Source organism: Stomoxys calcitrans, chromosome 1, assembly GCF_963082655.1.
Source record: "Stomoxys calcitrans chromosome 1, idStoCalc2.1, whole genome shotgun sequence".
In the NCBI taxonomy this organism is placed as follows: Eukaryota; Metazoa; Arthropoda; class Insecta; order Diptera; family Muscidae; genus Stomoxys; species Stomoxys calcitrans.
The window spans coordinates 169,358,967-169,385,984 of record NC_081552.1 but is presented as its reverse complement, the minus strand read 5'-3'; the positions used below and the strand labels follow the sequence as shown (position 1 = coordinate 169,385,984).

General features: G+C 37.1%; 1 protein-coding gene across 6 annotated transcripts in view; it reads right to left on the bottom strand.

Moving 5' to 3' along the window:
- Nucleotides 1-128: 128 nt before the first annotated feature.
- Nucleotides 129-27,018, bottom strand: part of LOC106095922 (la-related protein Larp4B) — a 106,626-nt gene continuing 79,736 nt past the window's right edge. For 3 of the 6 annotated variants that reach the window (XM_013263370.2, XM_013263367.2, XM_013263372.2), the window contains 2 exons: nt 16,625-17,636; nt 129-11,530 (listed from right to left, as the gene is read on the bottom strand). In XM_013263370.2, the coding sequence (XP_013118824.2) occupies nt 17,401-17,636 (236 nt within the window). In that variant the 3' untranslated portion in view covers nt 129-11,530; nt 16,625-17,400. The remainder of the gene's footprint in view (nt 11,531-16,624; nt 17,637-27,018) is intronic. The other 3 variants (XM_059370748.1, XM_059370749.1, XM_059370750.1) reach the window with 3 other exon arrangements.

Below are 27,018 nucleotides of genomic sequence, written 5' to 3'. Positions count from 1 at the left end.
GGGAGTATGTAAGCTTTATTTATAAACTAAATAAGTAGTTTATTTTGTATGTATAAATGTAATTTTCTGTATGTAATAATTACATACACAACTTCTTTATACGATGATCGTACTAAGTTTTACATGTATTTTATTTTGTTTGTTTTTTTTTTTTTTAGTTTGGTTGCGTTTGTTTGTTGGGATATTATTTATATACTTTCTTTTTCGTTATTTAAAGTTTACGCTATCGTTCGGATTTCTTTCATTTTCATTATAAATTCTCTGTCATAAGCTTGGTTTTATAGTTGCTTTTTTCCTATCCAACTTTTTATCCAATATACGACTTGTGTTTTTATATACATATGTATGTCTGTTAATAATTATGTATTGTTACATTGTATTATTATTATTATTATGATACATTAGTTTATTAGTGACAACAATTTATTATAATTATTTCAACAATGTGCGTAATTTATTCTTTAATGAAAATCAAAAACTTAAAATCAATATAAAAAATATAACAAAACAAAATAATTATGATAAACTCAAAGCTATGCCTAAATTTGTTGACTTTAGCGGTTTGTTCGAGGGAATACAAGAAATCCAATGCCCAATCCGCCGCTTTATTGCGATTGGAAGCAAATTATGAATAGCGGGATTTTGAGTGATAAACAAAACAAACAAACATTAACTTAAACAAATTAAAATTATTGATAATTAAATAATATACACAACAAAATCCAGGGGCTATTAAAGTTAATTTTTTTTACTCTCCAGTTTCCAAAGTTCTTTTGAATTTAATCCTAGCGAAGCCTATGCGGGTTTCTTTTGGGGAACCCTAAGTGCCCATCACTCTGACAGCAATTTGAGCGAAAGAATTTTTCATTGCGATATGGGGAAATGGGAATGTTTCGTTTTTCCAACAACATTACACTTGTTATAGGCGTTTTAGTTTCTTCATTTTGATATGATTGTACATATATATTTTTTATAAAAGTTCCCCTAAAGAAAAATGCATGAAACCCTTAACATCTATTTTTCATATTCACAATCCGCCGTATTGGCTCTTAAGGTTTAGCTTTAATGTTTTTGAAGAAAATTTTGTGGCAATACCACTATCAACTCTGCATATAAACTTTATTTTCAATTATTTTGCTTTTGAGCGAAAAGGGAAAATTTGGCATTTTTTGAAAGTCAATTCGTTAATGTTTTCTGAGCGTCAAATCCGGAGTGTTTACAACACACCAGTACCAGTAAAAAGGAACGGATAAACCTCGACAAGAAGCGTATATACTACATATCCGGGAGCAACAACAAATCTATGTTTCCTCCACAGGGGTATCCTGTTTATCTACTGAGTCAGACTTCGAATATAATCTACTCATTTGCGAATGACTACAATCTCTCTCATTCATATTCATTCGACCATAGACCGACTCGTAGTGAGAAGACGATTTATGGATGGAACACTCCGCCAGTACTACCTGCCCACTTCTGCGAGGGGTCGATTGAACACATTAGATTTTGTTGGTTGACGGATGAGCAATCAGAAGCTCTTGATGTTTTGCGCATAAAGATTGGTCAAAACATGTATTTGAAGTGTAGCAAGAAGCAACCAAGTGTATGGGCCTTTTGGCTCCGTGTAGGAGTTTCTGGGTGTGTAATGTATTCAACTCTCTTGTTTGCCTTGGCCATTCCCGAAATATTGGTTGCGATACGTTTTTCTATCGATACTTTCATGTGTGTGTTTCAATTTCATACCAGACTTTCTATAAACTCAATCATTTGTAATTCATGAGCCAGCAGATTGGACCAACACTACCACCTCTTCCCGTTCAAAAGGTTGACATTACGTTTCTTCTATTTTGTTTTAGGTTTATATCAACCAACAAACAGCGGATGGTCCCCTGTGTATGCAGTGTATTGCATTGACGAGTGGAAAGTAAGGAAACGGAGGGGGAGAGTGTAGTGTTTATTGGCATATGCTTAACATTTTCTGGATGTCATCACGAAAGTAGGTTTAAGAATTTGAATAAGAAACGCAGAAAATCAAGGAACTTAAATTCGACTAGAGCACAATTCTTGAGATTCCTAAAATTTACATTCACCCAGTTTCATATCAACATTTTTCTAGCCACGATAAATGTAAACAAAGCGGTTTAATCTGTCAAAGTCTTTAGATTGAAAACAAAAACGGATTATCGAAGTGGGACCATTGCGTTATTAAGACACAGTTATGGACATGTTAAACATAGTGATGGGTATTATGGGGGACACATACATATTGGAAGTTGTAGTTTTGCATCGTTAGTTTTTTCTTTTTTTTTTTTGTTTAACTAAACTTTTGTACTAGATTGATTTATGTGATAGCTTGGCGCAAAAGTAAAAAAACGAGCGTAAAAAACTAGTTGCAACTGACACTTCAAAGTTGTAACAGACAACATTAAAGGTTTAAATATAGTCCCTTTTAGGATTTTAGATTTAAAAAAAGATTATACGTCGTTATACCCTCCTTAATACAAAAAATATGTCGACCAGATCAATTGTATATTTTATTTTGGACGGCTTTCTGACTGGAACTACCTATATATAGTACTAACATACTCGTATACCACCGGCTCTCTATTCAGACAGTTGTCAAATTTTAAAATGACTTAAAGGTTTTACTGTTATTCACAAAACTTGATGAAGCCTTAAAATAGGTTTATTTTACAGTTCAATAAAGGAAATCTGTTAAATACACCTAGATCAACTCCACATCAGGTTTTGTGAATATCGGTGTTAAGGTTTATCCACCATCGTAGTATAACATTTAAAGGGCAAGCTGAGTGACCATATTTCATAAAACGCCACAAGAGATATCAGTTAGCAAATCAACAGCACAAATATTTTTTCAGCTTATCTAATACATACACGTAGGTGTGTTCGCGGTTATACCCATATACGGAATGAGTTTTAGTGACACTTTAATGAGAAAGCATTACACATACATACAGTGATGTGCGAAAAAACAGGGACAATGACTCAACAGACAAATAAAGGATTCTAAAGTGCGTAAAATGGGAGCTAGATCGATGGTTTATAGCAATGTTTTATTGCATATACACTGCAAAAACAATTCCCGTTATGAAAATGTCAAACATGTACTGATATCTCGTCGCAAGCAAGCATTATTGCCACAAAAAGTCAAATTTTAGTTTATGCTTAAAAATAGGGACATTAAATCAATTCGTTTAAGAAATGTACAAAATTTACTAAAACGTTTGCTCAAAGCGAATAAAAATCCGTTATTTGTTCATAGAATGTTAAAACAAGAGTTTAGGTATAACATTTTGTTTTAACTCAAGTTTTTCTACTTGCAACCTAGGCAGATATAGGGGGATCGAGGCACTGTAACCCTGTTACAAAGAAATATGTCAAAGTTACTAAACTTAGGAAATTATTATTGAAAAGTGGCTGAATTGCTTACAGTGCATACACAAACCGGAAACTTGCGTCAGCAAACCGAAACTTGTGAGGCGAAACATAGAACGATCAAAACAAAATCTGTTAACATCGTCTAAACAAAAAAAAAAAAACTTTAGTATATATTCTTAGAAAAACTTTAATTATTGAAAGTTTGTGAATAGAAAGTATGCCTATGTTTTCAAAATAGATTCATCTAAAAAGAGAAGAATGGCAATATCAACTTTCTTTGGTCTGATAACTAAGAATCATTTTTAATAAACCAAATAGGCGATAACATCGGCTGAAGGCACAGCAAATCCCAATTACACCGTATAAACTGTTGTTGTAGTAGCAGCGTGTGGTACACTGAGGCGGCAGCTCTTGCCGATGAAGGAATTCATCGGGTCAATCCGGTACATACAACCGGCTGCCATGGGATTGACCGTATAAACTGTCAAAAATGTCGGTGTAAATATTAAGGTGTAGGGCATAGATGGGCAACAACACACAACCGCATATAAATTACTATGACCGCGGGCATAGGAAATCTATTAGCAGCACACGGATAGGATAGTGTAAGCAACTCGTGTAACATCGTTCGGTTTTCACATTGTTGCTATTTTGCACCTGGTTCATTGGTCGGGATTTACTGCACCTCATACAAACATAATTTATTATTATCAACTGTGTTAGTGTGCCCATCACTGGTTTAGGGAATGTTTCTAAACAATGGAGTGGGCTTGTTGTATCGTATACAGAACCATCACAATATCTACAAGTTACATTGAAATTTTACAGAATTGTATCCTTGCATTATCTAAAGACTATAGGCAAGTCAGATAAAGTTTCCGAATGGATAAGAGCCTTAAGCTCTCTTTGGTAAAGAAGCCATAAAACATCTGTCCTAGAGTGGCGTCCGAAGTCTCCGAATTTTAATTCGATGGACAATCTGTGTAATATCCACCTTTATTCCCGTTGTCGAAGCCGAAAATCAACAGCAGTCCTAGACGGAGGCGAATTTTACATTTCGTGGTATTCTGCAACTTATTTGCCATCGAAAGTTTAATAATAGAAAAATGTTGTGGTATATAAAAAAATTAATATAAAAGTAGGTTACAAACTCTTACGACAAACAGGCGCAATGTAGTTTAGAATGCAATTAACTCATATATCTATCGTTTCCGTCTAATTTGACAGTCGAATTCGACCTATGTGATATCAACAATGTAAAGGAATTTTCGTCTTCGACAACCATAATACCATTTTGTAAAAAATTGTAACATTCGTCTATGACACCATCGCCAACCGGAATAAGGGGGATCGTTATGTAGTTATACCAGTTTCGGTTCGCCAGAACTGAACCATGATCCAAGCACTTTTGAACCACAAGAGATAGTTAAGTTACTAGTAAGCTGTTAGAATACAATTTGGCAACATTCGTAACTCAAAACAGCACATGTTTGAAATTTTCGTAACAGAAATTGTTTTTGCATTCTACACGTATTAAAAAAAGTTACTTTAAACAATCGATGTAGGTATAAATTGACACGCTTAAGAATCCTGTATTTGTCTGCCTAGCCACTGTCCTTATATTTTCGCGCATTACTGCATGTTTCGTATACACTACTACCTACATAAATCAATCAATTAATTTTGGTAAATGTGCATTATTCCAAACTTAAATAACCGTTTTTTATTTGAAGATTTCTCTTTCCATAACTAAATTTTTTTGCTTTAAACTTGGTATGGCGAAAGTAGTTTAAAAAAAAATTAAATCAAATTCTAAAAAAATAACATATCTGTAATGAAACACAAGAATAAAGTTACCCAATTACTCAAGAATAGAAGAATAATAATGAAAGGCGATTGATGATGGTGATTATATGTAGTATGTAGTGTGTATGCATATAAGATGTAAACAAATAATGGAAGATTTTTTGTTTTGTTCCTACTCTAGATACCATAGTCTACTATATACAACGTATTATGTTTACAGTATGTATTATATTTAAGGCATAAATACATATATGTAACTATTTTTTTTTTTTGTATGAAGAAGTACAAAGGAAACAAGGAGGGAAACAAAATATAACATGAACAAAAGATTAATAAACTTGCTCTCTAAACACATTATTTTAAGTGCATAGTGGCAAAGAAATTAGCGTTAAATAAAAACCTTATCATAAATATTTTTATATACAATGTTATACTATTTTTTTTTCATTTTATTTTATTGTAGGCACTTTAGCAATTACGTTTTGTTTTTCAATTCTTAATATTGTGTTTTTTTACAACTGAATTTTTTTGTCCAAAAAACATTTTGTTAGGATACAAACGAGAAAACTTGATTTTCTGTTTAAAAACGAAAACGAATAAAACATATGACTTAAATAGGTTGTAAGCCTTTATTTACTTACAAAAAAAAAAGCAATTTAATAAGTCCATTTAAACATGCCAAAGTTATAGCAGCTTACAAGGTTTTTTTTATAATGTAAATAAATTTTAGAATTTTGAATTTAGAAATACTGATGTTGTAGGAATTGATATTAAAAACAATACAGAAACAACATAAATGTAGGAACACCAATAACAAGTATATATTGCATAATTCATATTTACGGAGGGGATTGTTAGAATCTACCGAATGTAACCGACTTTATGTATACGACTTAAGTATATCAAAAAGCACACTTCACAGCTAGCACGGAGGCTACATCTATATATGGAGGAATAATGTGATGAACTCATACTATAAGCGCTCCAAGCTGGATAAGTCACTATGTATAAAAAAGTCTTTTCAATAACAGAAGAAACACAGAAAACAGCAGAATTTTGTTATAGATAGATATTGATTCGTTGGTAAAAATTGATCACCTTTCTATTACCAAGTCCGCATGGCGTGCCGTTTAAAAACACTTATTTGTAGAGAAGTTTATTATAGCTAAAGACCTCACAATAATTTCCAGAATTTCAACATCCATTTAAAATGTGGTACGACTTGACCAATGCAATCCATAGCAAAGGCTATATGCACCCTTTGGCTGGGCTTTGCGAAGTTTTTTTTTTAAATTTGTTTGATATATGTTAACAATTTCTTACATTTCTTTTAACTAATATCCCACTTTTGTTTAGTTTTAGTTTTTAAAGAGAACAAATTTAATAACAAAAAAAGAATGCTTCAACAAAGATTGCTTATGCATTTTTAGGCATTGGGTAAAAAAGTTCGTGTGGTTTTCTATACGTGGACCTTGGCTTAGTTCATAAAATATCTTTTATATTCCCCTCAAACACATTCATACATTCACACATACATAGTTATTGGTGTTTCAGCAAAGCAAGGCCAAGAATGAGATTCCCTCTTAAATTCTGCATAAAAAAAAAAACAAAATCTGTGTGTTTTATGATGATTCTTAATATTCAAGGTACATACGCTTCTAGTTGAACATAGAAATTATAATAATGGATTGTAGGATCATTGGTAAAAAGGAATATATATGTATGTAGTATAAAAATTAGTCAAACCTTCATCAATGTTTTTAGGCGAATTCACAAAAAGGATGTAGTCTTTTTTTATTTAGGAGTAAAATTATTCATATATATATATATATGTATGTATATACTACTTGAACCCTTTTTATTTTATTTAATTTTTTATATATAACTATTTCTATGGGGCTTGTTGTGTTTGGCTGTGTGTATATGTGTGTGTTCTATATTATAATATATATATATATATATATATATATATACATACTTTATTAAATATGTACACAAAGCGGACCAGTAGTATTATCTTGAAGTAAAATAATTTAAATTTTATATGCAGCAGTTTTCGATCAAAATAAAATCATAACATAGGGTCAATGGTTAACTAGGATTTGAATAGGGGTTTTTTTTTAATGGCACATCATCGTCAACTTTCTTATAAAATACATTGAAATAATTAACCCAAGGATTTTCATAGGCTTATCATTTCACGGAGATGATCTTCTTGAAACTCTCATAAGACAGATATTTTAGAACTCAAACGGACATAAGTTTGATTTTCCTATCATAACATAATTGCCGTCTTTTATTTAATTGGTTTACTGTGCAGATCGCATGGTATTCGTTGTTAGCATTTGATATCGATAACCATCCAGTACAACTTTGGCCTGGAAATCCATACACTACATGTGACTTGCACTTGTCACTAGCACTAGCCTTTCAACAAGTACAATTGGTCTCATACCAACTTTAGTTGAGCTGCAAACGGGCAAATTTGTTATAGAAATGTCCATTTCTTCCATTGAATTGTAAACGTTTTTTGAAACTTATTTAATAGTTGAACGTTTAAGACGCCGATATCGAATAAAACTGACAAAAATTGTCAACTTTATACTAATTTTAACTTCCGGTCAAGGCATTTATTGTTAATGTTAATCTTAATTTGGAAATCTGTGGACTACGGCGAGTTCATCTTCTTCTTTTAAGCACAAAAATAATATGAAGAAAAGTGCCTCAGTTTTCAAAAAGAAAAGATTTCTCATTAAAATTTACTGTTGAAAATTAAACTTTTTTGTTATATCCTACATCAGAATGTATGTATACAGCAAGATTTTTGAGAATAAATTAAAATGTAGCACATTGCAGGTAACATTAGAAGTTTGAAGGGAATAAGCTACCTACAAAATAAATATTCCGCCGAAAGGAACTAAGGCCTAGGAAGTAACTCTTGCATTGTGATTTAATATTAAAAAACTGTGTGTATCTTTGTATTCTACGTGAAAACTTGAAAAAATGGCATCATTTTGTTAAAAATTTTCATTTTCATCCTTTCTTTAGCACAATAAACTATTGTTGTACACGGAGAAGCACAGAAATTTTCATTGTGTGAAATTTGCCCATAATATCCTTGTGGTTAACATATGAAAAACATTTTTTTAATTAAAGTTTTAGGGGTTTCGTGCTGCCTGTTTTAGGTATTTATATGTGGTTATTTAAAATAAAGTTTAACTTTAATGGACGTTGCTCATTTTGCGTTTTTTTTTTTTTTTGTTTACGAGTTAGTGAGAGTTAGAGGAAAATTGAAATAAAACGTCATTAAAAGCTTTTCCTGTTTTACTTTGGGGGAGGACAGGGTTGTGTAGTGAATATTCCTGGATGCTTCTGAAAAATTATTATTGACATAAACAATGTTTTTTTTTAAAGCGAGTTTAGTTTGTGTCTTATTAAATTTAAGTTGTAGTTGAAGTGGCACTGTGCTGTGATTTGTATTGTTTGCTTTGTTTCATATATTGAGTGTGTGATAGTAATAATAAGTAATAATTGTTTTGATTATTAAATATGTAAAGTATGTTTAGAGTGAACGTGAAACCATTAAACTGAGAGAATTTTATGTATCTTTCGTAATATACTTATATAAACAAATATTTATATAGTTTTTGATATTATCCTTAAAACAAATAGAAAAGTAACTAAACATGAATAGAATTAAAAAGGAAAACTTATCTAGAACAGACCCTTCATCTATTAAAAAAAAAACAAAAGCCTACAGTCTTTTAAACGATGGTGACAAATGTTTTCCCCTAGTTTTCATAGAATAAAAAGAAAAACAGAAATAATGCAGTGCTTTTCTCATTGAAAAGCAGGCAACACAATTTTAAGCACCAAAAATTAAATTCAATTGAAATTTGGGATTATTTAAAAAAAAAAAAAACTATATTGGTTGACGACACTCACATAACATACATTCCCAAGGGCAAATAACATACGAGTCGACATAAGGGACAAGGAAACACTACTAACAAATCCACATCGACTAAGTTTGTGTCACTCACTTGAATAGAAAAATCAATTGAATTGGTAATAGATTCGGAGGAATCAGCGATGAAAGTGACACAACTTTAGAGGCTTTAGCAGTAGGTCAATCCAGTCTGTTGAATTTTGTAGTATTTTAAATTTTGCAGATGGATTTTATAGTTTGAGCCAATTCAATTTTCCTACGAAAAATTGTAGCCACCTGTGTGAACTTTTTTTTTATAATCAAAAAGCCCTGCACTATATATAATTCTTTTTTTTCGAAAATTCCATTGAGAATTATTTATTTATATGAAAAACACGAAAATTCAAGAAAATTAAATTAGTGAGATTCATAAATTGAGTCAAAAAAAAATTAAATTTAAATATTAAGAGGTATTAAGGCTAAATATGTCTGCAAACAAAAATCCAAAAACAACACTTCTATTAAACCTTTTTTAACAAAATATGCATATTTTTATTTTTTTTTATTTAGCTCTGATTTTTTTTTTTTTTTGAATAATGGCTAATGTAATGATTTACAACGACTTTTTATCCCTTGATGCCGACTAATTGTTATTACAAAAACAAAATGCATCAAATATTAATGTGAGCACATTTAAGTTCAGTTGAAATGGAAACCCTAGAAAAAAAGCCATTTTATAAGTCCCACTTCGGAAAACTTGGAAGAATGTTTCGTCAATATCTTTAAGACATATGCGTTGTGCTTCTTTTAAATTATTTTTACACAGAAGCAAGCATCATCTAGTGATGTGTGCGATACTAGGTTCGTTTGAAAAGGTGGTGCGGTACCGAAGCCAGTAATTGGCTAAAAATTGTACTTTAAGGCTATTATAAATTGCAATATACACTCTGTAAGAAAAAATAAAATATTTTGGGATTCTGACCGGATATAGAGTGTAACTTATGGGTCCAGTGCATACAATAATCCGCAATTTCAAATTTGTTATAAAAATCTAGAATGCTTGTAAGATAAGGTTATGTTAAAAAAAATCTTCATCTTAATTTCTCTCGATTTCCTCCCAATATAGCAAACAAAAAAACTTAGAATTCATGTTAATATTCAATGTTTTTGTCGATTAATTCGAAAAAAAAAACAAATTTCTTCACCCTAAATTTCTCTGGTTTAGCAAAACAAAAACAAACAATGGCCTGAATATTTTCCAGCTGTAGGCCATTATGTTTCCTGCTTTAATAAAAAGAAAGAATAATAGCGCCCAAAGAACTCAAACACTTTTACTGTTCTATTGCATGGTGTTCTTTGAATGGAAGCATTGAACAGAATAGTATAAATTTGGAGAATTTCCTGTTGAAATCCCATAAAGATTTTTGAAACTAAATAAAAAGAAGCACAGACAGACAAGAAAATAATTACCCCAATTTCTTTGTATTTATTTTTATTTATATTTTTAAAAATGGATTTTACTATTTATGTCCGATTGGGAATTTATGTATGCCTGATAAGCAAAAGGAAATTATAATAAATGAACTAAAAGATCGAAATAAAAAAAACGCTAAAACTAATTTTTTTTTTTATAATTTTTAGCCATCATTTTTGCTATGTACATTTTCCCTAACTGCTGTTTCTGCTACAATCGATTCGACAATCGTTCTCTTTGTAACCATTTTTTTATTTTGTAGCAGTTTGAAAATAAAAATATACATGTATATACGTAACTCATTGTTAAACTTAGGACCTATTGGTAAAATAAGTAAATTTTTTGAAGTCAAAAACTACCTAACTACACATGAACAAAAAAAAGATTTTGTTTGTGTTGTCCTTTGTATATCTTGTTTGTCCTCCTCCTTTTCAATAAAAAAAAATAAAACTAATATTCATTCAAACTAATAAGCATTAGTTGCTTGTTTTGCCCAGCTTGGCATTTATGTATATATATATGTTTTGTTTACACATGTGTGTGTGTATGTATATACATATACTTATATATGTATGTATATACACAAACATACGTACAATGATTATGTACATTAGTTCACTTTATTAAAATGTTGTTGTTGTTATGTTTTGTAAATTCAATTTACGTTCGTGTTTGTTTTGTATTCATACAAATTTGTTGCTTTCTTGTTGTTTTCTTCTCTGTTTTATAATAGACTATATAATTAAATTATACCTATAATAGAATAATAATAGTAATAGCAATAATAATAATGATAATAATAATAAAAAACAGTTTATTATTACTTGACTGGTCCTTGTTTATGATACAAACTTTTTATCCTCTGTTTTTTTTTTATAAAAATTGTGATTTAATAATCCATTTGATGTAGACATATAATATACCTGCAAATAAAAATTGCATTTATTGTAATGTTCTTTAGCACAGACAGCTAAAGGCTACATAAAGATGTGTGTTGTCTTTTTTTATTATACAAATGCAAATACAGAGATATAAACACGATGTTGCTGTTGTAGCCACATTTGCATGTGGAGGTGGCAATCCTCGTCAAGCTCCTTTAGGTGAGCAAGCTCGTTCTGGTCAAAAAAGGAGATAGCCGCGGGAGCAGGGTGCCATTGGTTATTTAAAGGCGCCAATACCTCGTACTGTCATATCGATCATCACAGGCACTCAGTATCTATGCAAGAGCCGGTGCCGTCTGGCCTCTCACTGAGACTCTCCACTCGATATCCCTGATTGTCGTATGGAGCATTCCACTATCCGCAACCTGTGGACGCGCCCAGTAGCCTTCTCGTGACAGCTACGAACACCACACAGATCGGACCTCAGCTATCCCGTGCCGGAACGATGTAAGAGGTTTGTTCAAAAAGTATTGAATATTAGGAATATTGCCGGCTTACATTTATTTGTTTTTCTAAGGTTTTGTTGCGAGTCCAGCATCTCAAAAGGGGCGGGCAAACGAGGAGAAGACTACTGAGTGATATGAGGCTGGAGGCTCTGTTCTCACAAGGCAGAGTGGAATGAATGTTCATGTGTCAACTGAAGGGAACCAGGGAGGTACAAGTATATGGCCAATAAATCGAGAAAACCTATCAAACGACAGTGGTTTCTGCTATTCTGCAACGCGATCGGGGCATGGAGTGGGTGCATTTCCTATCTTTCTTTGGCCTTACGTCACTTCGGGTGTATAGTCGCACTGAATATGTTGCAAGGGATTGTGCGAACGTAGACAGCAGTAGGTCACAAGCGACTTCATCGTCGTCGGACTAAGTGACCCCTCCGACCTCATCCGTGCGGTAATATACGCAACCATCACAGCCCTAATATTGCCGGTCAGTGCCGGGAAGTGTATATTTCTTGTAATAACATTGCCATGGCCTACGAGACAAGATCAACGAAAAAGTCGATTTTGAGTCGGAGGAATATATTGGTTGCAGCGATCCAGGAGACAAATCTGATAAATCCAATCCCATGGCAGCCGGTTGTACGCACCGGATTGACCCAATGGAATCCCCATTGGCAAGTGCTGCCGCCTCAGTGTACGTGTTCGTTTTTTTTTTCGTCATGGGAGAGGCACATCCCGGAGTGCCTTCTCCGCACGCTTCTGGTCCGTGTCGGGATTGAAAAGAACCCTGGACTCTGGTTCTGTTCGGTTTGCCAGAACCGCCTTCATCATCGGTCGGTGTCGGTGAGGTGTAACCGGTGCATGGAGTGGGTACATTTCCGATCTTGCTCTGGCCTCACTTCACTACGGGCGTATAGTCACACTGGCTATGTCGCAAGGTGCTGTGCGAACGTAGCCAGCCAGCAAAATGCTCTTCCGACTTTATGAGTCAGAAGAGAATATTGGCAGCGATCCAGGAGACAAAGCTGACCAACACCTACAGCTTGCACAGTTGTCACGGTTACAATGTGCTACGTAAGGATCGCTTAAGGAACGGAGGTGGGTGATTGGCTTTCGTGATACACCATTCCGTGCAGTATAGATCCATCTCGCCTGAGCCTGGCTCTAGTGACCCCAACATGGAGTGCATGGGGATAGCAGTCAGGTCCGGTACTCCCGAGATAGAGCGATACAACGTGTACATACCGCCGGTTGGTAGTTGTGACCCTGTTAATGGCCAAACTTACAAGTTCGACATATGTGAGCTACTGTCTGCCCATAACCGTCTGGTTAAAGGAGACTTTAATGCGGATCACGTTTCATGTTATTCTCCTCCAGGTAACGAACAGCGGGGCATAGCTTTGGCAGAGCAGTTTGAAGGCTCCACGTTTTGCACGGTGAATGGGATGCCCCCACTAGGATTATGACGGGGTACAGCAGCTCGCCAGTCATTTCCTTTGCATATCCTTTTCTCCTGAGAGACGTATCTTGGCAAGCCATCATTTCTTTTGTATCAGACTACCTCCCCATAATGATTCGGCCGACTTCAGAGAGTACACCAATCGCCGCTTCAGTAAACTGACATCTCCTCGAATGTGATAGTTGCCGCGAGTAAAATCCGAGATATCAGTGGTTCTCGCAGACGAGCCTGATCAAATTCATTGCACTAATCCCAGAATCAGCGGACTGAATTTGGAAATAAACTGGGTAGCCAACGAACGTAAGCGGAATTTGTGGCTGGAACACTTGAAGCAATGCAACTTAGGTACGGGTTTAGGCAAGCTGTGATCTACTGTTAAGTCACTCTCGAACCCCGGTAGACGCGATGACAGGACTTCATTCACTTTTGGCGACGTAACTGTAGCTGATCCGAAGTGGTGCGCCAGGTTGTTCAACCGTCCAATTATTCAGCATCCAGAGAGTGGCAAGGCAAGGGGGAAACCCTTTCGACGTATCCGTGGTCTTCAAGCCGATGAACAGCCATCACAATTTACCGTATACAATGTTACGAATGTCATCCGTGGCTGCAAATCATCTAAGGCGTGGGGCCCCGACGGATTCTGTACACTGATTGTGATGAATTTCCATCTAACTGAAGTCGAGTACCTTATGACTGTCCTCAGCCTGCCTTTAAGCAATTTATAGTACTCCCGCTACTGAAGCCTGGAAAGGACCCGAGCAAGGGGAGTCGTACAGACCGATTCCCCTTCTCTCATCAGTACCCAAGACGCTTGACGGACAACCCCTCCCGAGAATTTCCATTCGCCAAGCATCAGCATGGATTTGGAAGAATGCACATCACAAAAAGCTGGGCCTATCGAAAGCAGTGGGTCACGAATTACCTGTGTGGTCGCCAGTCGTTTGCGGAATTAAGAGATACGATTTCAAAACCCCTTAGAGTTAAAAAGGGAATTCCTCAAGGCAGAGTGATATCACGATACGATTCCGACCATCAAGTGTCACAAAATACTTGGTGTTACATTTGACTGCTCTTAAACATTCTCCCCATATGTCACAGCAAATAGGATAAGGTAAGTAGCAGCAAGGTCCTCAAGCCACTTGCCGACAGCACTTGGGGTGCTGACAAATAAACCTTGTTGACCACGTACAAAGCATTTGGCCGGTATCTGGTAAGTTATGCAGCGCCAGTGTGGTCTCGTCAGCTATGTGATACGCTGTGGAATAATATTTAGATCAGTCAAATGCTTGGAACTGCGACGGGGTGTCTCCTAAGTTCTCACGTAAACCACCTCCATCAGGAGACAAATATCCTACCCATGCGAAGACAACTACATTCTGTCTAAGAAACAAATTCTGAGCTGTTATCGCAGAGAAGCCTTAAGGTGGATCTACATTATCTAAAGCGAGGGGTTCGGCGATACAAGAGAAAACATCTAGATCAAGCAGCATATGAAGCGAGTCTAGACAGCGTTCATGCAGACACGGTAGCAGATGCAGTGAAAAGCTACCGGGTGGAGAGCGACGGCCTCCCATTGCACCTGAAGAAATTGACTGCCCCGGCAAACCAAAGTAGTTCTTGCTCAATTACGATCCGACAGATGCCGACGCCCCAACTCCTACAGAGCAAGGATTGATGCCAACGTGCAGTCCTGATTGTGAGTTGGTATCACACGACACACGTCATTGCTTTAGCTGCCCAGCCAGACCCACTTGACTCAGACCCAAATACCTCTGGATGCACTCTGGATACTCAACAGAATCAAGCAGACGGAAGTTAGAACACAACACACTGCTACAACAACAATAATAACAACTTTGCAAAACTCGAAAGTTGGGCAAGTTAAAAAAGTAGGAAACCAGGCCAACAAGAAGATAAAGGGTTGTGAATGTAAGTAAAATTTTTTTATTACTAACCAGCCTCATCCATAGTCACCACCTTGGATTTTGCTAAAAATTTACACAAATGAGCAGTGTATAGTTGGATTATTATTTAAGGAATTATAATGGGACAATGAATAGAACCGAAGTTAGGTTAGGTTAGATTTATGATTAATGCTTCCTTTTTTATAGTTTGCCATTGGCTAAAGACGAAGACGAAGAAGGTACGGAAAATTGCAAATCATGCTCGATGGAGATCCATCAAAAACAAGCAATTTGCCCGACACTGGCTAGCTGTGAGCACCACACAGGCTGGAACTTTGAGGTTCGATCTATGTGGTGTTCATCACGGTAACGAGAAGCTTCGCTGCGAGCTATCGGGCTGGAACTTTGAGGTTCGATCTATGCGGATAGTAAAGTTGCGAATAGTAAAATACACCATACGGACGACCAGCTGCAACGGAAGCCGCGGACAATCAGCGGTATCGAGTGGAAAGTCTCAGTGAGAGGCCGGGCGGCGCCGGCTCATGCATAAATACTGAGGCCCTATGATGCTCGATATGACGAGGCGAGTTAAATAACCAATGGCTATCAGGTTCTCGCGGCGATCGGTCCTTTGGACCGAAACGAGCTTGCTCATCAATTGGAGCTAGACGACCCAGCAGTCAAAACGTCTATCATGACATTGTTTCCAAAGACTTCTGAGACAATTTGAATATTGTCACCGATATCGCATATCTGCTGACGTGTCTTGCAGATTATCGACGAATTCACTAACCGTGTCCACGAACCGGTCAGCACAATTATGATTATTGAGAAATTTTAAATTTTATTTATTTGTTTCTTCGAAAAACGGACGCTCTCTAAAGAACAACGTTACAGACCTGCCGCTTGAATTGGCATGAGACATGAGGACATGTTCGTTCACAATGTCGCTTAAAATGTCATGCATGATTTCCGCGACAACTATATGAAAATATCATCAACGATATGTATGGGCTGTCGGTTATATGTCTTTAACGATTTAACATGGTCAAGCACCCTTCTTTTGACACGTCTTGACGATGCGGGCTGCTGTGAAGGATCGCAACCTCCACATATAGACATGTGGCTACAACAACACGGCCAGCCAATCACTTTGATGCACTTGTTAGAAATGGATCATAAATAAATAAACACTCGTAGTAGTGTTTTTATATTTTTTCTTTCTCTCAACGTAAAATTAAATTAAATAAATGATGGTTGTAGTACCTACCTTTAAGTATTTATGTTCATCGTCGTTCCGCATTCTGTGAAATGGCTTATAACGTTCATAGAGGGAAATCACTTCTCAGTACAGGGAGACATGTTCTATAGTAGTTACATTTAGCTTGCTACATAATGCAATTATGCGCTGTGAATTTCAATTATAGATGATATACATTTATCAGTGACATTTCAACGAAGTGGTAGCAATTGGTTTTCTCATTAGCTGACAAATAGTTGTTTAGTAGTAGAAGTGGTTAATATAGTGTTATTGATAGTAGTAGTAATAATAGTTCTTTTGTCGTTTACTTGTGTAAATAGTCCAGCTTATAATATTCGTCAAGATATTTTAAAATTTTAACAAAACAAAAGTTTCAAACTCAACAAAAACTATGTTCATATTTGCAAAAAAAAAAAAAATAAAAAAAAGGGAGAAAAGAAGATCACAATTGATCTTTTTGAGAGATTAACATTATACGATTAATGGCATTATGTTGTCACAATCATTTGTGTGTTTATTGGTGGTGTACTCTAATGTGCAGTTGGGATCTTAACCGACATTTGAAGGCTCGCAAAATATACTCTCTGGGTATATTTTTCCATAAATTTACTTGCATTGACCAACAAAATCGAACGACGCCAATAAAGAAATTGCCAATCAGTTTTCTTTTGTATGCATTTGCTTAAGAATGGATATTCTTTGATTTTCTTTTTTTTCGATTGGTTATGAAAAACAAATATTTCATTTAATTCTGCAACTATATTAGGACGTTTCATTTAAGTTCTTTAATTATTAGTGTTATTATTTCTATTGGCTTTACGACCGTTTACGGAACTACTGCTACTACTTTCAATAGTATCGGTGCGTTCACGAGTATGAGGGCTTTTCATGTCTTTGGAATCAACACGTTGATTGCGGTTAGATGCAATAAATGTGTTGCTATTTATACTACTACTATTCAAACTACCGCCACCAATACTAGCATTACTTCCTGTGCTTTGACGATTTTCACGAGTGGCATCTGAAATGAAATGAAAAGAATAAAGTTAAAAAATTAATAATCGATCATCCAACAATTCTGATATAAAATGATTTCTCGTTTTAAATACATACATCTTTAAAGGAATGGAAGAATATTTTTCTATCAATTAATCAGGGGTTATCGAATAAAATTTAAAAAAAAACTTAGATTTCAATAAAAAGTTAATTGAAACTGTTATGTTCTTACGAGATGGTCGATCAATAGAAAGTCGATGTTTAAAACATAACAATCAATTTATTTATTTAAACAATACTTTAAATGATATTAATGAAAAATAAAAGGTAATTAAGCAAGTATGATGAAATTGTCTTTAAGATATGTGTATTGGTTGACGGTTACAACTTAACTCAGCGTGTGTGCAGAAATACAAAAACTGTTGAGCCAGCTGCGCTGTCATGAAGATTATTACAATAAAACAGAAGATTGTTAGGGTTACCGTAACATCTCCCCTTTTAAGTTTGAACCGGGCTCCTGCAGATTGGTTCTACAGGTTGTCTTCTTTGGGTGATCCTTTTTGGTTGGTGAAGTTGGAGGAGTAATGAACTCATCCGTTGGCTGCGGTGATGATGTCGAAACATTAGAAGGTAATACAAGAGGTGAGTTTTCTTCTGATGTTGGTCGAATCTCGAAATCTTGAAGTAGAATGTCCAGAGATAATGTGTTCAAATTTCATGAGCGTCAAATATGGTTCTCATCTTGCGTCCTAAAAATGCTTCCGCTGCCGATGCACCTTTTGGCGAATTTGAGTTTGGTATGGATCTGTATACCTCTAAGAATCTTTGAAGAATTTCCGCTGTCATTCCTTCCTTTTTCATTTTCTTGAGTGCTCGTTTGAAAGTGTCGACAAACCTTTCGGCTTGACCGTTCGAGCTGGGGTGGAAACGAACAGTTCGAGTATATGTTATGGCTCTTTCATTACACCATTGTTCAAAAACGCTGGAACAAAACTGAGTACCATTATCTGATACCAGTTGCTCGGGGTTTCCGAAATGTGAACAATACTCGTTCATTAGCTTGATCGTAGCTGTAGCGGTGATATTAGATGTTTGGTAAATTTCTGGATACTTTGAAAATGCATCAACTATTATGAAGTAGTAGTGTCCCTTCACTGGACCTGCGTAGTCGATATGGACTCTTCCCAAAGGTCTAGTCATCAATGGCCATGTAGACAAGTCCGTCTTTACTGGATTTTTAACAACTAGCTGGCAATTTTGACATCTTTTTACATAGTCCTCAATATCTTTGTCTATGTTCGGCCAGTTGACGTAACTCCTTGCGAGCGTCTTGCATTTTTCAATCGCAAAGTGTCCACGATGAAGTTGTTTCAAGATTTTCTTCCTGTAGATTCGTGGAATAACTACTCTGGCGTTGAAAAGCAAACATTCGTCCACATATTAAAGTGAATCCTTCCTTTTGAAGAATGGTAGCACCTGAGGTTCAACTTCACTTTGCTTTTCTGGCCATCCATTTGCCATATATGATAAAATTTGCTGAAAAGTTTCATCTGTTTTTGTCGCTTTCGAAATCATGTTGTGAGTGACAGGAAGTAATGATAATGATTCGTTTAAATCATGTTGAATGTCCTTTTCAAAACTTATGGATGCAATTATGAAATCATCCGCGGGTTTTTCATGCGAGTTTATTAATCTTGAAAGCACGTCGGCATGACCGAAATCATGTGTGTTCGTATACTAGATATCGAAATCGTATCCTAGTAGAACTAGCGCCCATCTTTGTAGTCTATTCGCTGTATAAACAGGGATCCCCTTCTTAGACCCAAATATGGATAACAATGGTTTATGGTCTGTGTGGAGTGTGAATTTGCGACCATATATCATACGGTGAAGTTTCTGAACTGCGAATATTAGGGCGAGACCCTCTTTTTCGATTTGACTATAATTCTTTTCCGCGGTAGTCAATGACCTCGAAATATGATATATCGCTTTCAAACTTTTGTTCGGAAATGTATGATAAATAATTGCGCCAATGCCATGATGCCTGATGCCTCAAGCCATCAGCCATTATATTATTGGGTAAATTCGGATCATAATGTGAAAGAAGCAATTCTGATGGAAGAATGCGTTTGAATTTGTCCAAGACTGACCGACATTCGGTTGTCCACTTAAAATGAGCTTCCTTCCTTAAAAGGTCATCTAAAGGTTTTATTAAGTTTCTCATATTAGGAACATATTTCCCGTAGTGATGTAGTGAACCTAATAAGGGCCTTACCTCAGATATGTTTTCCGGAGCTTTGAGCTGCTGGACTGTACTTATCTGGTTCTTGAAAAACTGACATTTTTCAAATTTTAGACGAAATCCGAACTTCTTGATACGTTCCAGTTATGTGTTTAAGCTGTGCTTATGTTGAGCAATATTTAAACTGGCAATCATTATATCATCGATATATGCCTTAACTCCATCTATACCTGCGCAGACTTGATCCATAATACGTTGAAATGCTCCTGGTGCACATTTTACACCTGGAGTTAACCTGTTGAATAGTCCCTTGTGGGTGTTTACGGTTAGTAACTCCTTACTTTCATCATCAATCTCTGCTTGGAGATAAGCGTCTGATAAGTCCAAATGTGTGAAAATTGTACAATCATGACATTCCGATGAAATATCCTCTGGAGTAGGCAGTGGATACTGGTTTGTTTCTATAGCGTTGTTTAGACCGGTTGAATAGTCTCCACAAATCCTGACTTTTCCATTTCGTTTACTAACTACTATAGGAGCTGCCCACTTTGATGTGTCCACCGGAGTAATTATACCTCCATTTTCCAGACGTTGTAGTTCCATTTCAATTTCACTGCGTGCCGCATATGGAACTGGACGTTTGGGTATAAAAACCTCTTTTGCATTTGGAAGTAACTTGATGTGTACCTTTGGCTTAGTGCAAAGGCCCAATGAGCTGCTGTCAAACACTTCCTTGAATGTCGTTTTTAAATTTGAAATTTCATCATTGAAATTTATTTGCTGACACCATGCTGAAATTGGTTTATCCCACAAATTAAATTTCTCAATCCAGTCTATGCCAAGGATATCCAGGTTTTCTATATTTGAAATATAGCAGTCCACAATCTTGGATATTTCGCCTATTGTGACTTCCGTTGAAAATGTTGCCAATAATTTGATTTTATTAGCATTTGCATCATTTGTCGTGTCTGTCGTAGTGAATGCTTCTGGCCCTCCGATAAGTTTCCACGTCGAGATTGAAATAATCGTTATGTCAGAGACCCTGTCCACCTGTAACTTTACTTGTTTTGCATTCATACTCACTGCGTATTTTCTTAATTTCTTGAATTGAACTTGATTTACAGCAAACACTGATTTAGCACTGAATCTTGTTTTGTTGTTGTTGTTGTTGCTGCTGTTGGAATTTTGATGCTTTGTTTTGTTAGTCGTTGAGTTTGAATCATGACTGGCTTTGCTCTTTTGTTTGTTTTGATTTGCTCTGCCGCCTTTGTTAGCGCTGTTGCAAAAACCATCTTTGTGTCCAATCAGTTGACATGTTGGAAATTTATTATTGGAGTATGGACAATGTTTAGCATAATGCAACTCTCCACAATACCAACAAGAAGTTTTCGGTACTTTCTGTTTCTGTTTGTGCTTACCAATTCTGTTACACTGTTTCGGTTTCTCTTCGATTAACGCTGTGTCACTTTTCAAATCCAATATACTTTGTGTCTCACCGACCAGCTTTTCCAATTTGACCATTTCATTACTGTCGTTGAGGTGTCTTAACAAACGGATTCTGATTTCACCGTCGTCGGATGATTTAAGACCAAGTATAAAAATTAAGCACTTGAACCTGATCTGCGTTTAGTTCATCTAATTTACAAAGTTCAATTGAAGATTAACTCGACTTGCGTACTCCTTGAAATCTTCGTTTTCCATCTTCGATATTTGAAGGCACTTACTTGTGTTTCGGTTCTGCCAAACAGTTTGGAAAGATGCTCGAGGGTTGTCTTGGTAAAACAAAATTTGTAAAACGTTCATGGATGTGATTAGACATTTTCCTCCATAAGAGACCAACTTTGTCTGCATCGTCCAGAGCACTGGCTTCTCTTTCAAAGATCAATCTATAACGATTGTACCAAGAATCTATTAAAAAACCACTATCAGGCTCATAGTTAAATTCCATCATGGAGTTAGCTAGAGTTCCATGAGTTTAGCTTTTGCCACTGGTGATTCCTTAATTGGAATTGATGACGTGACTGCGTTCGCATCTGTGTTTTGGTTTGCAATGAGTTGTGTGAGTTAACTAACAAATCCTGTTGACTTGAAAGTAATTTCACAATATTTGCATCTTCCGACATTTCTAGACTTTTCTAGTGTCTGCTTGTGTTTGCAATGCTTCAAATATGTATGTTGACTTGCCACAGTTCCCTCCAAACATTTTCTATCGTGCGAGTTACTAAATCTGCACTCAAGGAAGTTGAAAACAATCTCAGGCGATATCATTTTTTACACTAATTAGTGTCTCGGTACGGGAGAAAACGTGCCACTTGGCGATATATACCCATGAATGACTAAATGGGGACTAAAAAAAGTTTAAAATTCGATTATCAACGTCATTAATAAAAATAAATATTTTTTTTTGGCCTGATGTTTTTTTTACCAGTTAGAGTGAGCCTTATTTTTATTTCTCTTTCTAATTTATGTCTTTTTCAAATCGAGTTTAAAGTCGAAGATTTTATTTGCAATGATTTTCCCTGACTGGGATTTGAACAGCCAACCTTACGATTGTGAGGCGTATGCTATCCCTCTGTGCTACCGGCCTTTTTTCATTACAGAAGCCTAAGTAAACATACATTCTTTTGTGTGAGGTTTTTTAAGGTAGTATCCAAAACAACAACAAAGAATCTATTTTTAAATTTGTACCAATAACAGTTGATTTTGAGAAACTAATTAGCGAAACATGAATGATAGAATTCCGACAGTAATGTATTTTGTTGTTGTAAATTTTGAAATCTCTACAAAGTATCATACAAAAGGACCTAAAAAGTGACTATTCTGGGAGGGAGTGAGAAAGTCACTTCCAAATGTTTGAAGGGTTGTTATGGTGTGTGTGTGTGTTGGTGTTTGATGAAATACCTGTCACCAAATTGTCTTGGGTAGGCTGCTGATAATTTGCAATTTTTCCTGATGAAAATCCACTGAAATTTGTTTACCACAACTGCCACTGTGTATGTGCTGATCAATTTGTAATTCCTATGTTGAGAATTCCAGTCACCACAATTGTTATTGTGCGTGCGATTGTATGCTTGCACCTTCCTGTTTTTTTTTTTTTTTTTGGAAAATTCCTCGTCAAATTCTCGTTATTGTGGTTGCAGTGGTTCTTTCAACAAATCCTCCTCGCCACAATTGTTATTGTGGTTGCAGTGGTTCTTTCAACAAATCCTCGTCGCCACAATTGTTATGTTCTTACAAGATGGTCGATCAATAGAAAGTCGATGTTTAAAACATAATCAATTTATTTATTTAAACAATACTTTAAATGATATTAATGAAAAATAAAAGGTAATTAAGCAAGTATGATGAAATTGTCTTTAAGAGATTGTATTGGTTGACGGTTACAACTTGACTCAGCGTGTGTGCAGAAATACAAAAACTGTTGAGCCAGCTGCGCTGCCATGAAGTTGCCAGATTATTACAATAAAACAGAAGATTGTTTGGGTAACCGTAACAGAAACAAGTAAGAGCGTGCTAAGTTCGGCCGGGCCGAATCTTATATACCCTCCACCATTGATCGCATTTGTCGAGTTTTATGCGCGGTATGTCTTTTTAGACAAACATAGAATATTGAATAAGAACTGTTTTGCTATTGGGGCTATATAATGTTATAGTCCGATTCGGACCATAAATGAATGCTGAACATTGTAGAAGTCATTGTGTAATATGGGAGCTGTATCCAGCTATTGATCGATTCAGACCATATTAGACACGTATGTTGAAGGTCATGAGAGAAGCCGTTGTACAAAATTTCAGCCAAATCGGATGAGAATTGCGCCCTCTAAAGGTTCAAGAAGGCAAGATCCCAGATCAGTTTATATGGCAGCTATATCAGGTTCTATACCGATTTACGCCATACTTAGCACAGTTATTGAAAGTCATAAGAAAACACCTCATGCAAAATTTCTAGAGGCTCAAGAAGCCAAGATCCAAGATCGGTTTATATGAAAGCTATAGCAGATTATAAACCGATTTGAATCATACTTAACACAGTAGTTGAAAGTGATACCAAAACACTACGTGCAAAATTTCAGTTAAATCGGATAAATCAAAAAGTCAAGACCCAAGATCGGTTTATATGGCAGCTTTATCAAAACATGGACCGATTTGGCTCATTTACAATACCAACCGACCTACACTAATAAAAAGTATTTGTGCAAAATTTCAAGCGGCTAGCTTTACTCCTTCGAAAGTTAGCGTGCTTTCGACGGACATGGCTAGATCGACTGACATGACGATCAAGAATATATATACTTTATGGGGTCTTAGACGCATATTTCGAGGTGTTACAAATAGAATGACGAAATTAGTATACCCCCATCCTATGGAGGGTATAAAAAAGATTAATTGATAAGTTTTCTCACTCCAAAATAGGTACTGCCGAGACAGAGCTATACAACGTGTGCATACCGCCGGTTGGTAGCTGTGTCCCGATTAATGGCCATAATCGTCTGGTTCTAGGGGACTTTAAAGCGCATCACACATCATGGCATTCTCCCCTAGGTAACGACCAGCGTGGCATAGCTTTGTCAGAGCAGATTGAAAGCTCCACGTTTTGCACGGTGAATGAGGATGCCCCACTACAATTACGAGGAGGTGCAGCAGCTCGCCAGACATCTCCATCGCATCCCCTGATCTCCTAAGTGACGTATCCTGGCAAGCCGTCATCTCTTTGGGGTCAGACCACCTCCCCATAATTCTCACCATCGACCGAACACCCGACTTCATAACCTCTGAGCGCCAGATGTTTATCAATCATAAGAAGGCCGATTGGGCTGGCTTCAGAGAATATACCGCTTCAGTGAACTGCCACCCCCCTCTGATGTGCTAATGGCCGAGAGGAAATTCCGAGACATCATTAACGCAGCAGCCGCTCATTTTATACCAGCCGGTCGAATACCCCAAGTGCGGCCCAATTTCCCGGCGCAAGCAGTGGTACTCGCAGACGACCGTGATGGGATTCGTGCTATGGACACCGCTAACCCCAGAATCAGCGAGCTGAATCTGGAAATAAACAGGGTAGTCAACGAACATAAGCGGAATTTGTGGCTGGAACACTTGGAGCAATGTAACTTAGGCACCGGTGTAGGCAAACTGTGGGCCACTGTTAAGTCACTCTCGAACCCCGGTAAACGGGATGACAGGACCTCAGTCACTTTTGGCGAGATAATCGTGACTGATCCGAAGAGATGCGCCAGGTTGTTCAACCGTCAATTTATTGTGCATCCTGAGAGAGATAGGGCAAGGAGGAGAGCCATTCGCCGTATTCGTGGTCTCAGAGCCGATGAATAGCCATCACAATTTACAGTGGTCGAAGTTACAAATCTCATCCGTGGTGCCAAATCATCTAAGGCGTTGGACCCCGACGGAATCTCTACATTGATGTTGAAGAATCTGGATTCAGTTGAGTACCTTACCACTGTCCTCAACCTGTCTTTGAACACTCTCATAGTTCCCGATGTCTGGAAAATGGGCAGAGTGATCCCGCAACTGAAGCCCGGAAAAGACCCGAGTTTGGGGGAGTCGTAGACCGATCTCCCTTCTCTCACCAGTGGCAAAGACGCTTGAGGTATTACTCCTCCCGAGCCTCGTAGGAGAATTTCCATTCGCCGAGCATCAACATGGATTTCGAAGACTGCACAGCACAACAACAGCTTTGTATGCCATCACCGCACACATTTGCCGTGGCTTCGATCAGCCCAGGCCATGTGATAGGACGATCCTCGCGGCACCGGACCTATCGAAGGCATTCGACACGGTCAGCCATGCCAAATTATTCGAGGACATCGCCAACACGTCCCTCCAGCCAGGCCTGAAACGATGAGTCGCGAATTATCTGTGTGGTCGCCAGTCATTTGTGGAATTCAGGGATAAGAAGTCGAAGCACCGCAGAGTGAAACAGGGTGTTCCGCAAGGTGGTGTGATATATCCGGCACTGTTTAACCTCTACCTATCCTCCATTCCACCCCCTCCAGACGGCATAGAGATCGTATCATCATGGCATCAGGCCCCCCATCCATTGATGACATCTGCGATAGGTTGAACGTCTACCTCAACGAACTTGCCTCATATTTCGCTGCAAGAAATCTGAAGATATCTGCCACCAAATCTTCAGTCACATTGTTCACTACAAATACGCGTGAGGTGAATACTGAGCTGACTGTGATGGTCGATGGAGAAATGATTCCGACCATCAAGTGTCCCAAAATACTTGGCGTCACATTTGACAGCTCTTACACACTTGCTGGCAGCACTTGAGGTGCAGACAAAGAAACCTTGATGACCACGTACAAAGCAAGTGGCTGGTCTGTGGTAAGTTATGCAGCGCCAGTGTGGTCTCGTCAACTTTGTGACACGCAGTGGAATAATATTCAGATCTGTGCGAATGCCGCCCCCCGAACTGCGATGGGCTGTCTCCTCACCTCTCCCCACCACCATCAGGAGACAATGATCCTACCAGTGTGAAGACATAACTACATGCTGTCTAAGCAATACCTTTTGGGCTTTATCGCAGAGACCATCCAAATTATCATATTGTGGATAGATATCCACCGCCCAGAAGCCTTAAGGTAGATCTGTTGTATATGATCTAGAGCGTAAGGTTCAGCGCTGCAAGAGCGAACCTCTAGATCAAGCAGAATATCAAGCAGGTCTAAACAACATTCATGCAGACACGGTAGCAGATGCGGCAATTGGCTACCGGGTGAATGTTGTCCTTGGATAACGACCGCCTTCCTTTGCACCCGAAGAAATCGACCCCCGGCAAACCGGAGTAGTTCTGGCTCAATTACGTTCCGGCAGATGCAGCCGCCTCAACTCCTACAGAGCAAGCATTTATGCCGACGTGCAAGATGTATGTCCTGATTGTAACCAGGGACCGCACGATACACGTCACCTGTTTAACTGCCCGGCTAGAGCCCTCGACTCATACCCAGATCCCGATGGACGCACCCCGTCTGAGTCGCAGAGTTCCTGGGTCTTGACACTCAACAGAATCAAGCAGACGAAAGATAGAACACAATAAACTGCTACAACAACAACAACAACAACAAGGACGAGCAAACCAAAGATATTTTCTACGAGCGTCTAGAGAGAGAATATGACTGCTGCCACGTCCAGTAGTGGG